The sequence below is a fragment of the Oncorhynchus keta genome, chromosome 29, assembly GCF_023373465.1.
Source record: "Oncorhynchus keta strain PuntledgeMale-10-30-2019 chromosome 29, Oket_V2, whole genome shotgun sequence".
In the NCBI taxonomy this organism is placed as follows: domain Eukaryota; kingdom Metazoa; phylum Chordata; class Actinopteri; order Salmoniformes; family Salmonidae; genus Oncorhynchus; species Oncorhynchus keta.
In genome coordinates, this window is record NC_068449.1 from 37669905 (window position 1) to 37686133 (window position 16229).

Here is a 16229-nt window from a genome sequence, read left to right on the forward strand (position 1 = left end):
AAATGATAGGGTATAATTCATAATTACACAAAGCTATACTAGAGGAACCAATTCACAGAGACATCCTGACATTTACGGTGGGATAGTTGTAAGAAGGGGGCTGTTACATTTTGGACACACCGCATCAACGAACAGTTCAAATATTATTATAATAACTTAGTGGGTGCGTATATTTGTCCTATTTCACACATGTACAAGTGTGTATTGGGAATGTGTTTTTTTACATATCCCAACTCCCCCTGAGACACCCTCAGTGGCTGCGGTCAAGGCCAGGGTCTGCCATTATCAACGGTGATCCTGGAGCAATTAGGGTTAGGTACCTTGCTCAATTGCACTTTAACAAACTTTTCACCTTATCGGCTGGGGGATTCAAACTAGCAACCTTTCGATAACAGGCCCTACGCTCTAATCGCTACGCTACTTGTCGCAACGGTAAAAGCAGCTGCTTGGTGGCTGTTTGCGCTGATTCAACATGTAGAATATCTGAAACATGTTGGCCAATATTCTGATCAGAGGCACTCAGTTGCACTCGGCTAGTTCCTCATTGTGGTGTGTGTTCTGCTTAAGACTGAAATATGGAGACATGGTAAGCTGCTCTCTCTGATAACAGAGACCCTATGGTAAGAAGACTAACTAGCTTTCGTCAAGAAAAATACACACACATAAATCTGGTCTGTTAACTTCTTTGGGATAGGGGGCAGCATTTTCACTTTTGGATGAAAAGCATGCCCAGGGTAAACCGCCTCCTACTCAGTCCCAGATGCTAATATATGCAGTATATGATTAGTACTGGATAGAAAACACTCTAGTTTCTAAAACTGTTTGAATGATGTCTGTGAATATAACAGAACTCATATGGCAGGCAAAAACCTGAGAAAAAATCCAAACAGGAAGCGGGAAATCTGAGGTTTGTAGTTTTTGAACTCAGCCCCTATCAAATACACAGTAGGATATGGATCATGTTGCACTTCCTAAGGCTTCCACTAGATGTCAACTGTCTTTAGAAACTTGTTTCAGGCTTATACTATAAAGGAGGGGGGAATGAGGGCTCTTTGAGTCAGTGGTCTGGCAGCAGCCTTAATCTCAGTCATGCGCATTTCACATGAGAGGTAGATCTCGTTCCACTGCTTTTCTACAGACAATGTAATTCTCCGGTTGGAATATTATTGAACATTTATGATAAAAACATCCTAAAGATTGATTCTATACTTAGTTTGACAAGTTTCTACGACCTGTAATATAACTTTTTGAACTTTTCGTCCGACGTTCGGTTGGACCTGAATGCGTGTTTGGATTTGTTTACCAAACGCCCCAACAAAAGAAGCTATTTGGACATAAATTATGGACTTTATCGAACAAATCAAACAGTTATTGTCAAACTGGGATTCAGATTATGCTTTTTCCATAAAGTTTAAAAACAATCTGACACAGCGGTTGCATTAAGTATTTTCGGTTGCATTATGTATTTTCATCAACATTTATAATGGGTATTTCTGTAAATTGATGTGGCTCTCTGCAAAATCACTGCATGTTTTGGAACTACTGAACATAACACACCAATGTAAAATGAGATTTTTGGATATAAATATGAACTTTACCGAAAAAAACATACATGTATTGTGTAACATGAAGTCCTATGAGTGTCATCTGATGAAGATCATTAAAGGTTAGTGATTCATTTTATCTCTATTTGTGCTTTTTGTGTCTCCTCTCTTTGGCTGGAAAAATGGCTGGGTTTTTCTTAACAAGAATTTTATCTTTAAATGGTGCCTAATACTTGTATGTTTGAGAAATTTGATTTATGAGATTTCTGTTGATTTGTATTTGGCGCCCTGCAATTTCATTGGCTGTTGGCGAGGGATTCCCCGTACCCAGACAGGTTAAGAATTAAACGGAGAAAAGAGAGAAGACTAAACGAGACAGAAAAAGGAATTGAGATAATGCTACTGATTTTGTGTGTGTGTGTTTCCTGGCCAAGGGGAGTTTTCCTAAAGCCCTGATTAGTTCCAGGGGGCCATGGTAGCATGCCGAATGGCACCCTATACCCTTTGTAGTGCACTACTTTTGACCAGGGCCCATAGGGGAAGCATTCCCAGCTGTAGCTGTAGCAGGGGTAAGAAGACCCAACTGTAATACGGACAAGAGGAGATCTGCGTCACTATTTCCACAATTGTAGTCTGCGTAAGAGCTGAACTAACCACTGCCATAAGCCAGAACTGGCTCCAAGCTCCAAAGACGTCACCACCTCTGGAGTCACGAGTGAAAAAACAACAGATCTTCCAGAGAGAGGGATTCCCCTGAGCCTTCTAAGTGCCAAATGACATCCAACATCTGACATTTCTGAACAAGGGACACAGGGAATGAGAAGATGTTCTACTCATAGAACAATTCTTAAAACACTACATATCAGTGTTGTAGGACTTGAACTCGAATCTGACTCAAGTCAAAACTTTTCATGACTCATATATTCAATATGTATTATCTCTATGGCTCTACTCACCACAAATACCAGTTTGCCCACGTTGCTCCAGGGAAAATCATACAAGAGCTGTCTCACTGTCCCCATGTTCTAAAAGAAACACAGAAACATACAGTACGTGATATTAATCACCATCTAAACCATATACATGAACTGTGTATTCCAAGACACAAGCCATCACAACCACTTCATTCTTACTCTCGTACCTGGAATATTTGGATTCCACGCAGGGTCAGTCCTAAGGTAAGAGAAGCCTCCACTTCCTTTTTGTCCTGTGGAAGAAATAGAAGTTTACTGGTAAGTGTATTGTGTGTGTGTGTGTGTGTGTGTGTGTGTGTGTGTGTGTGTGTGTGTGTGTGTGTGTGTGTGTGTGTGTGTGTGTGTGTGTTGTGTGTCCAGGTTGACTGCTGACCTTATAGAGTCTGTAGTAGTGGACTGTGACATCATCCAGAAGGGAACACTCCTTGATGTATTTGAGATAAGCCTCGGAGGCGGTGAGGGCAAACTGGTCTTTGTGCATGTTGGGGATGTGTCTCAGGATGTAGTCCCGGCCTCGCTTGGCTATCACCTGGAAGAGAGCGACAGAGATAGAGGCTGAAAATAAATTCTCTCTTAAAAGCAGTGGAGTGTGATTACTGGCTAATGGCTCTAATTTCAGCTCTATGACAGAAGACAGGAAGGAAGGCTTGCCAGTGGGGTTAATGGAGGTAGATGAAGCCCCCCGCCCAGGGGAGCACAGATGTCTCACATACTGAGATGACGTCCCAAAAGGCATCATCCAGCTGGGCACGAAAGGCATCGTCCACCCTATTCCCTATATAGTGCACCACTTTTAACCCAAGCCCTATCGTCAAAATTGTGCACTATATAGAGAATGGGGTGCAATTAGGGAGGGGCCCGCAATCCCACTGGAATCTAGAAAGCGTACAGTGTCAGGTCTGGATTTGGGGTGCTTCTCCTGAACCAGTCACTCACTCAGAACCAGTTAGAGGACATCCTAAGAGGAGGTATTTATGTACCATTCGTGATCGTACAACTATTTCCGTCCCTGTGGCTTCAAAATGGAGATTGGATGGCAACAGGCTAATCACAGGACGTGGTTGGTAAACAGAGGGGTGGACCACCGTTGTGTCTGGGAGGGGGGTCAAGTCGAGTAGGGGAGTAGCCGGATCGCATTCAGATCCTTTCTCAAAAGAGTAAATCGTGCTGCGTGCCACTTCCAGGGACCAACATAAAACTAGTGTTCTAGATCCAGCTATCCCAGCATGCTCCAATGAGGGAGCGTGTCAAAGTGTTGGAGCACAGTGATTAATAAAACAGGCTACAGACCTACATTTGGGCTGTGTGTTAGACTACACTCAGTTTGTCCTAATTCGCACCCTACTCCTTCCTCTTGGCCCTAACCCTTCCATGTTTGCAGATCTGTAGCAATATGTTGGATACTTCACCACTACTCTGATTATACCTATCCAGCCAAGGGGAAGGGGAAGGGGAAGGGGGGAGAGTGAATTGGGACGGTCTGAATACTGCCTGGGAAACCACGTGGTACCAGTTAGGTTAGAACAGTGGTATTCAAACTTTTTCAGCGCAGGCCCCATTATTTCCAGTATAATTTATTGCGACGCCACCGCACCCCAAATCTAATGACACAACCTTAAATTCGGCACATTTCGATTTTTACATCAACAAATAACCGGAAAATTCTTTGCATTTTCATCTCATCAAAATAAAAAGAAACCAATAAACACACTTGATCAATAAAATTGAATTGTTCTAATTATCTTTCATTTTATTTTGGCGACAACACTGCAGTTCCCTCAGGGTCGCGACCCCGACTACGAATACCACTGGGTTAAAAGGTTAGATCTACTCACCCATGGGGGGAAGTAGGCCTCAGGTTCAAAGTACTTCCCAAAGTGCTTGTTGCGTTTGAAGTTGCCCATATCGGCTTGGAGGGCGAAGGCTGCCAGCAGAAAGTAAGCCTCCTCTCTCTGGATACACTGAGACAGCAACACCTGCTTCCTCAGGTGCCAGTAGTAGTAGTACCTGGCCGAGCGGTCACTATGGGGGAGAGAGGAGAATAACCTTTAGACACATATGGCTATGTAGTAGTAGATCTACATAACTAACGTAGTAGTAGTACCAGGTGCCAGTAGTAGTACCTGGTAAACCTGGGACCATAAACGCGAAAATTATCGACACCGACTATACCGATCACTTATCGCAGGCATTTTGCTGATATACTAGAGAAAGGTAAAGTTTGAAACAAGATAAATGGATGAAGGGACAATTGATGGCTACAACCATCTAACTAGTAGTAGTATTTTAAAGGATCATAAAATACATTTTTTTTTAAAGTAAAGCTGTGGCGCACATTCATGTTATAAACTTATTGTTCTATTTATTGTTATTGCATCAACTCAGGCAATTTATTGCAATGTGGATTTTCATCCATATTGCCCAGCTCTAGTACCTAGCAGAGGCTCTAGTACCTAGCAAAGGCTCTAGTACCTAGCAGAGGCTCTAGTACCTAGCAGAGGCTCTAGTACCTAGCAGAGGCTCTAGTACCTAGCAAAGGCTCTAGTACCTAGCAGAGGCTCTAGTACCTAGCAGAGGCTCTAGTACCTAGCAAAGGCTCTAGTACCTAGCAGAGGCTCTAGCACCTAGCAGAGGCTCTAGCACCTAGCAGCGGCTCTAGCACCTAGCAGAGCAGTCACTAAAGGGGAGGAGAGAGAATATTATGTTACTGATCTTGATACTGTATTAAAGTAGTAGCAATACCTGGCGGAACAGTCACTGTGGGGTGCAACATAATGGACATTATATTAGTACTACTATTTATATACTACAGTAGTGGAGGTACTCGGTGCCAGTAGTACCTGGCTGAATGGTCACTGATAACAACCTTTAGAGACACAGCCCAGCATACTAGGGCTGGGATTCAATCCGTAGAGAGCTGTTTAAATGAGATGGCATTCACGGTGAACTCTGCAGATGTCGGCTCAATCGGAAATGACCTTTAAATGACAAGCCCTGCTACAGCAGTCTTGGATTGAATCCCGGCCTAGGTCTTCACTCTATTCGTGCTGTCGTCTCAGCATCTATCAGAATCAAATAGTACATTTCTATTGCTAATAGTCATTTCTAGGATCTCTGTGGGATTACTTGCCTTATTAATCTCCCATTCTCAACGTAATACTGAGCCCTGAAGTGGATAATCATGGGAGGCCCAAACTGGTCGATGCCCTGAAAACATCAAGATACCTTGGTTATTTTCGAGCAAATCCAACCATCAAGACAGTGTATTCATTCTATCAATACAATATCAAAACTATCATCCTGACAGTGAAATCAAAAGCAGTTGCTGACATCAAATTTAATTGTACTCTGTCTGTTGCGTTAATCTTGGAAACCTTGAAACCCTAATGAAGACAGCTTAGCTGTCAAATGTTGGTTAAATCAATTATTGCATCGGAGCACTTAGTGTGCGGCTTTTCCTTTTCTTTTCTAAAGGGCTAATCTTGCAAGCCATATTCCACGTCTCTAGAGAGATATTACTGTTGTCTTGTACTGTAGACCAGTGGTTTACAACCTTTTTGGTTACTGTACCACAAACTGATTTTTGCTCTGCCCGGAGTACCCCTGAAGTGTGCATTCTCAAGTCCAAGTATCCCCAGGGGTCCTAGTATCCCTGGTTGGGAACCACTGCTGTAGATTGACTCACCTTGCTTGCCTCTCTCTTCCACTCCTTGGGACAGTACTTGGACAGCTTCTGGCCCAGCTCCATGTAGATATGCTCATTGTCTGGAGGGGGAAACAAACAAACCAGAGTTACATACAGAAAGCGCTGTGTTAGAGAGCATTAAATATGCAATGCATTGTGCGTAAATTGCGATTGACTAATCTATAAAAAATAATGAGTAGTGAGTATGATGCAAGGTAATTTGTAGATCAGTCCGTTGGCAGTGGACTGTAACGTCTAACAATGGGTTCGTTCCTCTGCCCAGGTGTTGTTGACCCATGCCAGATCTTACAACACCTGGATAGATATTGTACGTATCGGCAAACCATAATACATCATGGTTTTGATGTTTTCGATCATAGCCCAAGATTAGTCTAAGTTGCTTTTGATGACACAGAGAAGGGTTAGATGGAGATATCACAGAGATAGATAAATAAGATTTACTTTATATATACAGTGTGGCAAAAAAGTATTTAGTCAGCCACCAATTGTGCAAGTTCTCCCACTTAAAAAGATGAGAGAGGTCTGTAATTTTCATCATAGGTACACTTCAACTATGACAGACAGAATGAGTAGAAAAAATCCAGAAAATCACATTGTAGGATTTTTTATGAATTTATTTGCAAATTAGGGTGGAAAATAAGTATTTGGTCACCTACAAACAAGCAAGATTTCTGGCTCTCACAGACCTGTAACTTCTTCTTTAAGAGGCTCCTCTGTCCTCCACTCGTTACCTGTATTAATGGCACCTGTTTGAACTTGTTATCAGTATGAAAGACACCTGTCCACAACCTCAAACAGTCACACTCCAAACTCCACTATGGCCAAGACCAAAGAGCTGTCAAAGGACACCAGAAACGAAATTGTAGACCTGCACCAGGCTGCAATAGGTAATCTTCTTGGTTTGAAGAAATCAACTGTGGGAGCAGTTATTAGGAAATGGAAGACATACAATACCACTGATAATCTCCCTCGATCTGGGGCTCCACGCAAGATCTCACCCCGTGGGGTCAAAATGATCACAAGAACGGTGAGCAAAAATCCCAGAACCACACGGGGGGGCCTAGTGAATGACCTGCAGAGAGCTGGGACCAAAGTAACAAAGCCTACCACCAGTAACACACTACGTCGCCAGGGACTGCAGTGCCAGACATGTCCCCAGTACATGTCCAGGCCTGTCTGAAGTTTGCTAGAGAGCATTTGGATGATCCAGAAGAAGATTGGGAGAATGTCATATGGTCAGATGAAACCAAAATATAACTTTTTGGGAAAAACTCAACTCGTCATGTTTGGAGAACAAAGAATGCTGAGTTGCATCCAAAGAACACCATACCTACTGTGAAGCATGGGGGTGGAAACATCATGCTTTGGGGCTATTTTTCTGCAAAGGGACCAGGACGACTGATGAAAACGGAAAGAATGAATGGGGCCATGGATCGTGATATTTTGAGTGAAAACCTCCTTCCATCAGCAAGGGTATTGAAGATGAAACGTGGCAGGGTCTTTCAGCATGACAATGATCCCAAACACACTGCTCGGGCAACAAAGGAGTGGCTTCGTAAGAAGCATTTCAAGGTCCTGGAGTGGCCTAGCCAGTCTCCAGATCTCAGCCCCATAGAAAATCTTTGGAGGGAGTTGAAAGTCCGTGTTGCCCAGCAACAGCCCCAAAACATCACTGCTCTGGAAGAGATCTGCATGGAAGAATGGGCCAAAATACCAGAAACAGTGTGTGAAAACCTTGTGAAGACTTACAGAAAATGTTTGACCTCTGTCATTGCCAACAAAGGGTATATAACAAAGTATTGAGATAAACTTTTGTTATTGACCAAATACTCATTTTCCACCATATTTTGCAAATAAATTCATTAAAAATCTTACAATGTGATTTTCTGGATTTTTTTTCTCATTTTGTCTGTCATAGTTGAAGTGTACCTATGATGAAAATTACAGGCCTCTCTCATCTTTTTAAGTGGAACAACTTGCACAATTGGTGCAAGTTGGTGACCATTGCACTGGTGACCATTGCACTGTAAAAAAGTGGGATGGCACTGTTGTTAATCTGAAGTGTTTTTTCTGATTGGCATGATCCAAAATTACACTTTGGTTCGTTCAACCTATTCTATTGGTCTGAAATCAAGTAACGAATTTGACAGATCAATGTGATTTTTTTTATTGAATGACTTCTAAATTGCTTTACACATCTCATGCGCATTCACATTGAATAGCGGTGGGTGCAATGGCAGGTTGATGTTTATTGTCATGAGTCTTGTCCAGGAGGCAGCACTGAGCGATTTCCCCTTAGATAACCCAGCTGCAAAGTCAAAATTGCCTATATTGTAAAAAATCATACTTTTTAGTCTTAATTTAAGGTTAGGTTTAAGAATAAGATTTTATACCTTTGTGGCAGTGGTAGCTAATGACCTCTGCAGAGCTGCCTCCAGAACAGGGCTCTCCAACCCTGTTCTTGGAGAGCTACCGTCCAGCAGGTTTTTGCTCTAACCCTAGGCCTATTTGGGGCGTGGCTTTCCATTTGTTATTTTTGGCCACCTGTGAGAGTGAATGTCCTTTCAGGTAATGTGTTCTGTTTTCGTGTGATTACATGCTCACTGCCAGCACGGAATCTTAAATTATATATGTGTAGGTACTGTGATACTAAACAGCCTGGAAATGTTTTCGTTGATGAGATGGTCACCATTTAGTTACAATATTGTAACCAGTTAATGTGAAAGTCTTACTTAAAGAAGGTGTTTGGAGTCATTATTTCATGTTATGGAACCAACTTCATATCTTGATTAACAGGAAATGTATTTGACTGCTTTAAACCCAATTGAACAAATGGGTTGTGTATATATATTTATTTGTTTGTATTTATGTTATTTATTAGGTTTAATCAAAGGGGAAAAGTAAGTTGACTGTTGAAAGGAGTCAGTTGCAACTTGAAATATAGGGTTGTTCATAATAATCTAATATAACAGCTGGCATTGAATCATGTATTTATTTTCAACAAATGTAGTTTATTTTTTTCAATTAAGAAAACTTAACTTATTTACTTGTAACGCTGCAATGGTTTTAGGTTGATCCAAAGAGTAATATTTTTATAGTGTGGAAACAACTACAAAGGAAAGCACATCGCAGCAGTGCCAGTCATGGCCACCAGATGAGATGAGCCAATGTTAAGTCTACAGGACAGGTCTCTGAGCCAATGGCATGCCTGCAGGTCTTCAGTATGAGCCAATCACGTGCCCTGCAGGACAAGTCTATTGACCAGTCTAGTGGGGCTGATTTAGGGACATTCCTGAGCTGCTTGTCTGAACAGCATGAAATCACAAGGCAAACAGTGACTATCCACCCCCACTCTAACCCATACCCCGACCCCCAGCCCTACCAATCACCCCCAGCCCCAACCCCCTCAGCCTCTGTGTCCCTCGCACTGACCAATCATCACTCCGTCCCCATGCCTCTGTCACTCCACTCCACCTCTCTCCAGCACAACTAGGGAGCAGACCAGTCAGTTAGCTAAGCTCTGATTTACCAGTCATCATCATTCCTTTTTCTCCCTCCCTCTCTCTCTCTAGTCAGTCTGCCTGGTGAAATGTGCAGTTAATCATCTGTCATCTGTACTGTGGGGCATAGAGTCAGTAGAGTCTCTATACTGGCAGACTCGCCTGTCAAACCTTTTCCTCCTTTCTTTTCTGATCCTTGACTTTTCCACTCCAATGGCTTTTAAAGAAGAGCCAAACCTGTTGGTTCAGCAGGGAAACGCTCAGCTCATAACACGTACGACTAACAGAGAAGATTAAGATGACAGAGAGAGAGAGAAAAAGAGAGAGAGAGAGAGAGAGAGAGAGAGAGAGAGAGAGTGATAAAGAGAAAAAGAAAGAGACAGAGAGAGGCGCACACCAGAGGGACTGGTTCAGCCGTCAGTAGAATGTCTGACATAATGATTGCTCAAAGGCTGCCTCAGAGAGTCTAACTCTCTGTTCTAATTATCCATCCTTCTGTCCCAAGTGTGCACTTGTTCACTTGCCTTAATTGATTTATAAGGAAAGGACTGGTATGAGACAGACGGAAACCACAGGAGGCTTCTGGGGGGAGGACGGCTGATAATAATGGCTGGAATGGAGAGAATGGCATCAAACCCCTGGAAACCGTGGGTTTGAGGTGTTTGATACCATTCCATTTATTCTGCTCCAGCTATTACTAAGAGCCCGTCTTCCCCAATTAAGGTGCCACCGGCGCCTGTGGTGGAAACTCCCACTAGCCCATGTATACACACCAATCCAATGCTTTTAAATGTGTGGGGTGAAGAACACAAGTGCATACCTCCGGAGAATTGAGGCGTAACTCATTGGGACCTTTCTGTACAGAGGAAGGCTCATGCCTTTGATATGACACACACTAAGCTATGCGGCTACTTTAAGACAAATGGGCTGATCTGGGCGAGATATGTCACATAGCCATGGACGATGGACACATGAAAACACACACACAGACAGACATGCACACAGTGACAACGGTAAACCATTCTTACTCTGAATGACACTGAGTCCAAACAGGTGACAGTCCTTCAGTCGGAGCAGGTCACACACCTGGATGAGCAGCTCCTGGCACAAAGTCTTCACCTGAGCAGAGAGAGAGAACACATAGCAAGAGGTTTAATGTCAGGATGTGCAGGGGGAGATCAGAGGCATTTAGACTAGGTCTGACCCCAATTATTCAACTGGTCAATTGTTTGGTCGTTAGGCTGTTGGCCGACCTAAATGGTTTTAGTCCATTTAGGTCGGCCAGTAACACACATACACTACCTTCAAAAGTTTGGGGTCACTTAGAAATGTCCTTGTTTTTGAAAGAAAAGCAACATTTCTGTCCATTAAAATAACATCAAAGTGATCAGTGAAGAGGCGACTCCGGGATGCTGGCCTTCTAGGCAGAGTTCCTCTGTCCAGTGTCTGTGTTCTTTTGCCAATTTTAATATTTTATTTTTATTGGTCAGTCTGAGATATAGCTTTTTCTTTGCAACTCTGCTTAGAAGGCCATCATGCCGGAGTCGCCTCTTCAATGTTGACGTTGAGACTGGTGTTTTGTGTGTACTATTTAATGAAGCTGCAAGTTGAGGACTTTGTCTGTTTCTCAAACTAGACATTCTATGTCCTCTTGCTCAGTTGTGCACCGGGGCCTCCCACTCCTCTTTCTATTCTGATTAGAGCCAGTTTGCGCTGTTCTGTGAAGGGTGTAGTACACAGCGTTGTACGAGATCTTCAGTTTCTTGGCAATTTTTCGTATGGAATAGCCTTCATTTCTCAGAACAAGAATAGACTGATGGGTTTCAGAATAAAGGTATTTCTTTCTGGCCATTTTGAGCCTGTAATCGAACCCACAAATGCTGATGCTCCAGATACTCAACTAGTGTAAAGAAGGACAGTTGTATTGCTTCTTTAATCAGAACAACAGTTTTCAGCTGTGCTAACATAATTGCAAAATGGTTTTCTAATGATTAATTAGCCTTTTAAAATTATAAACTTGGATTAGCTAACCCCATGTGCCATTGGAACACAAGAGTGATGGTTGCTGATAATGGGCCTCTGTACGCCTATGTAGATATTCCATTCCATTCAAAATCAGCCATTTCCAGCTACAATAGTCATTTAAAAGATTAACAATATCTACACTGTATTTCTGATCAATTTTATGTTATTTTATTGGACAAAGTTTTTAGCTTTTCTTCCAAAAACAAGGACATTTCTACGTGACCACAAACTTTTGAACGGTAGTGTGTAATATATATACGCATATATATATTTAGACAGTGTAGACATATATATATGTATATACACTGCTCAAAAAAAGAAAGGGAACACTAAAATAACACATCCTAGATCTGAATGAATTAAATATTCTTATTAAATACTTTTGTCTTTACATAGTTGAATGTGCTGACAACAAAATCACACAAAAATGATCAATGGAAATCAAATTTATCAACCCACGGAGGTCTGGATTTGGAGTCACACTCAAAACTAAACAAGTCAAAATGACACTCAGTAGTGTATGTGGCCTCCACGTGCCTGTATGACCTCCCTACAACGCCTGGACATGCTCCTGATGAGGTGACGGATGGTCTCCTGAGGGATCTCCTCCCAGACCTGGACTAAAGCATCCGCCAACTCCTGGACAGTCTGTGGTGCAACGTGGCGTTGGTGGATGGAGAGAGACATGATGTCCCAGATGTGCTCAATTGGATGCAGGTCTGGGGAACGGGTGGGCCAGTCCATAGCATCAATGCCTTCCTCTTGCAGGAACTGCTGACACACTCGAGCCAAATGAGGTCTAGCATTGTCTTGCATTAGGAGGAACCTAGGGCCAACCAGCATATGGTCTCACAAGGGGTCTGAAGATCTCATCTCGGTACCTAATGGCAGTCAGGCTACCTCTGGCGAGCACATGGAGGGCTGTGCAGCCCCCCAAAGAAATGCCACCCCACACCATGACTGACCCACCGCCAAACCGGTCATGCTGGAGGATGTTGCAGGCAGCATAATGTTCTCCACCCTCATGTAGTCTGTTTTTGACCGTTTGAGCAGACACATGCACAATTGTGGCCTGCTGGAGGTCATTTTGCAGGGCTCTGGCAGTGCTCCTCCAGCTCCTCGTTGCACAAAGGCGGAGGTAGCGGTCCTGCTGCTGGGTTGTTGCCCTCCTACGGCCTCCTCCACGTCTCCTGATGTATTGGCCTGTCTCCTGGTAGCGCCTCCATGCTCTGGACACTACGCTGACAGACACAGCAAACCTTCTTGCCACAGCTCGTATTGAATTGCCATCCCGGTTGAGCTGCACTACCTGAGCCACTTGTGTGGGTTGTAGTCTCCGTCTCATGCTACCACTAGAGTGAAAGCACCGCCAGCATTCAAAAGTGACCAAAACATCAGCCAGGAAGCATAGGAACTGAGAAGTGGTCTGTGGTCACCACCTGCAGAACCACTCCTTTATTGGGGGTGTCTTGCCAATTGCCTATAATTTCCACCTGTTGCCTATTCCATTTGCACAACAGCATGTGAAATGTATTGTCAATCAGTGTTGCTTCCTAAGTGGACAGTTTGATTTCACAGAAGTGTGATTGACTTGGAGTTACATTGTGTTGTTTAAGTGTTCCCTTTATTGTTTTTGAGCAGTGTGTGTATATATATATATATATATATAAATGTGGGAGAGGCTCCATATGGAGGGTGTGCCTCCAGAGGCCAAATCAAGCTCTGTACCGCATCGCCATGCGCCTCCCAAATGTTTTAACAATGCGGAGGGCTCTGTATAGCTCCGCATTGACATGATCGTTGACGGTAGTTGGGGGCAGTGCATCCTGTATAAACACAAATTCACTTCCTTGACAACAGCTCTACACTGCTCTGTGAAGTATGAATGCCCTGACTTCTGAGGGCATATCCCCGTAAATGCAGCATGGCCAATGCAGCTGTCGGATTGACCAATCACAAAGATGCACAATGCACTATTTCCTCACGCCAATTCGTGCACATTCATTGTTTCTTAACTTCATTGTGTGAATTGTTTGCGTTTGATTGTTAGTATATCAATCCCAATTACATATATCACCAGTACTACATTTACCGTTCAGTCTTTCCGTTGGCATTGTCTTGTCACGACTTCCGCCGAAGTCGGCTCCTCTCCTTGTTCGGGTGGCGCTTTGCGGTCACCGGCTTTCTAGCCATCGCCGCTTCATTTTTTCATTGTTCCATTTGTTTTGTCTTGTTCCCTGCACACCTGGTTTACATTCCCTAATCACACTGCATGTATTTATTCCTCTGTTCCCCCCATGTCTTTGTGTGGAATTGTTTTTGTTACGTGTTTCGTGTTACGCGCCAGGCTGGTTTTCCCCCTGTATTCCGTGGTATTTCACGAGGGATGTTTAATTGTTAATCGTTTGCTTATTTTTGTGACTGTTTCGCGCCTTGCACTTTTACCTTTGGCTGGTTTTTACGCAGTGGCGTCTGTCTGTTTTATTTGCCTCTGCCTAAATAAAGTGTGCGCCTGTTCACAACTCTCTGCTCTCCTGCACCTGACTTCTCCACCAGTAGCGCACAACCCTGACATGCCTGAGTGGACACATTGTTTGCAGAGTGCACAACCTATGCTACACTTGTGACAAACAGATTTTGGTTAATTTCATTCCTTTTACAAGTTGTAAATGTAGTCATTGTCTTTTGTTTGGAGCGCTCCAGTCAATGTTGAGTAAGGATGCACACACACAGAAGTAGGCCTATAGGCTACCTGAAAAATCTTCCATCTCTCTCCCTTTCTATAACCACTCAGTGTGAAAGCAAAATGTCATGCTTTGATCCAGTGGAAACGCCAAAAGATAGGCCTACCTGATTACTGCTTATTACTGCTGACTTGGACGGAAATAGGTACTCATTTTTGGGTGGTAGTACTGTTTATATTTAGGTGCAGGAGCTCCACAATACTTTTGAGCTAATATTCTATAAGAAGAACAGGAGCTCAAGCAGTAGAACATTTGAGGTGCCGGTAGCTTTGTTGCTGGTACTTCGCTCCAGTGAGCTCCTGCCCAAGTCATACACGGCTTCTTTCTCCTTTGCGCAAATAGCCCACAGCTGTGTCTGTCCCGAGCTCACTGGCTAAACTCTGAGGGCCTAGAATATTTTCGCTAGCACTAACTTTGGGGCTGGACCCAACTTAATAGTTGATAGTTGATGTGTAGCCCAATGGGATTTTTTTTTAAATCAGGATATTTTCGACTTCCTGGCTGCAATGTTTTTTATTTGTTAGCTTTATGTAGGATATTTGTACATAGTTTGCAAAGGCAATAGAAGTTCATTTTTAGGTTTGTATCATTTTCATCTAGATTTGGATATAATTTTTTGATTAACCACATGACAATGATTTTGAGATACGAAGACGTTATTATAAATGAAATGAAACTGTTCCACGAAAATGTGCAAATGAAACCCATGACTGGCACGCAGATCGGTATAAATGTTAAGATAAATTGGCATTCGACATGAGAAAGATTGCCGACTCCTCGTGTAGCCTATTACCAGCAACTTCAGGAGAGTAATGGCAGAATCTGCGAAAGCCAGCGAGAGCGGGAGGAGGATGGCCGGGTCAGGTAAAAAAAAAAAGCTCTGGTTATCTTGATCTCTGGCGCTCTCGTGAGGCATTTGTCTTATTTCATCAAAGCTTTAAGCATCAGACAAGCGCAATGCATACCGTTTATTTGATTAAAACTCATAGGGTGTGTCTATATATGGAAAGATACACGCTTAACATTTTCGAGCAATCGATTTGTCGAAAGAACAGATGACTTTAGGTCAGCGACAGCCCTAAATAAGATACACTGTGATACAAGGATGAATGGAATTGCCAGTTTGAAAGTAAAATACAACAATTACTGCAAATTCCTGACCTTTGCTTTTGGATAATACACTTTGTCTTAATCACAAATATAATCCCAACTTAGTGACAACATTTCCACTACACTCTTGATACCAGTGGTCTCACCTCACCTTACCTGAGTAGTACTGAGATCCTATATGCATGTATATTTATATTACAATCGTTCATCAGATGCTCTTATCCAGAGCAACTTACAGTTAGAGCATTCATTTTCAGGGAGCTAGGTGAGACGCGGTACTCACATTGACGATGACGTTAAGCGTGTCGTCATTGGGGAGAAAGACACAGACACAGCGGCGGTCCTGCATAGCTTTGTTATTGTGGAAGCCGGTCAGTTTGTTCATCTTCGTGTGGCTGGGAGGTCGACAGGGCTCCTCCAGGCCCCCGGGTTGGGACACCCACCACCACCAGTACAAGTAGCGGTACCAGTACCAGCAGCAGTAGTACCAGCAGCGGCCCTGGTTCAGCTATTGCCCAGGCCCAGTGAGGAGACACGAGGCTTAGCAGGCCAGGACATGGGAGGCACCAGAACACAGTGCGGGGCCACACACTGTAGAGGACAAGATAGAGGAAGGGACATCACAT

The 16229-nt window shown here is 43.2% G+C and overlaps 1 protein-coding gene across 1 annotated transcript in view; it reads right to left on the reverse strand.

Moving 5' to 3' along the window:
- The window catches only part of LOC118362824 (FERM domain-containing protein 6), an 81485-nt gene that overhangs the window by 14594 nt on the left and 50662 nt on the right, over positions 1-16229 (reverse strand). The window contains exons 2-9 of the mRNA XM_035743458.2: positions 15887-16194; positions 10753-10843; positions 6204-6283; positions 5649-5725; positions 4354-4540; positions 2892-3047; positions 2686-2751; positions 2501-2569 (exon numbers count right to left, since the gene is read on the reverse strand). Of these exons, the coding sequence (XP_035599351.1) occupies positions 2501-2569; positions 2686-2751; positions 2892-3047; positions 4354-4540; positions 5649-5725; positions 6204-6283; positions 10753-10843; positions 15887-15988 (828 nt within the window). The 5' untranslated portion in view covers positions 15989-16194. The remainder of the gene's footprint in view (positions 1-2500; positions 2570-2685; positions 2752-2891; positions 3048-4353; positions 4541-5648; positions 5726-6203; positions 6284-10752; positions 10844-15886; positions 16195-16229) is intronic.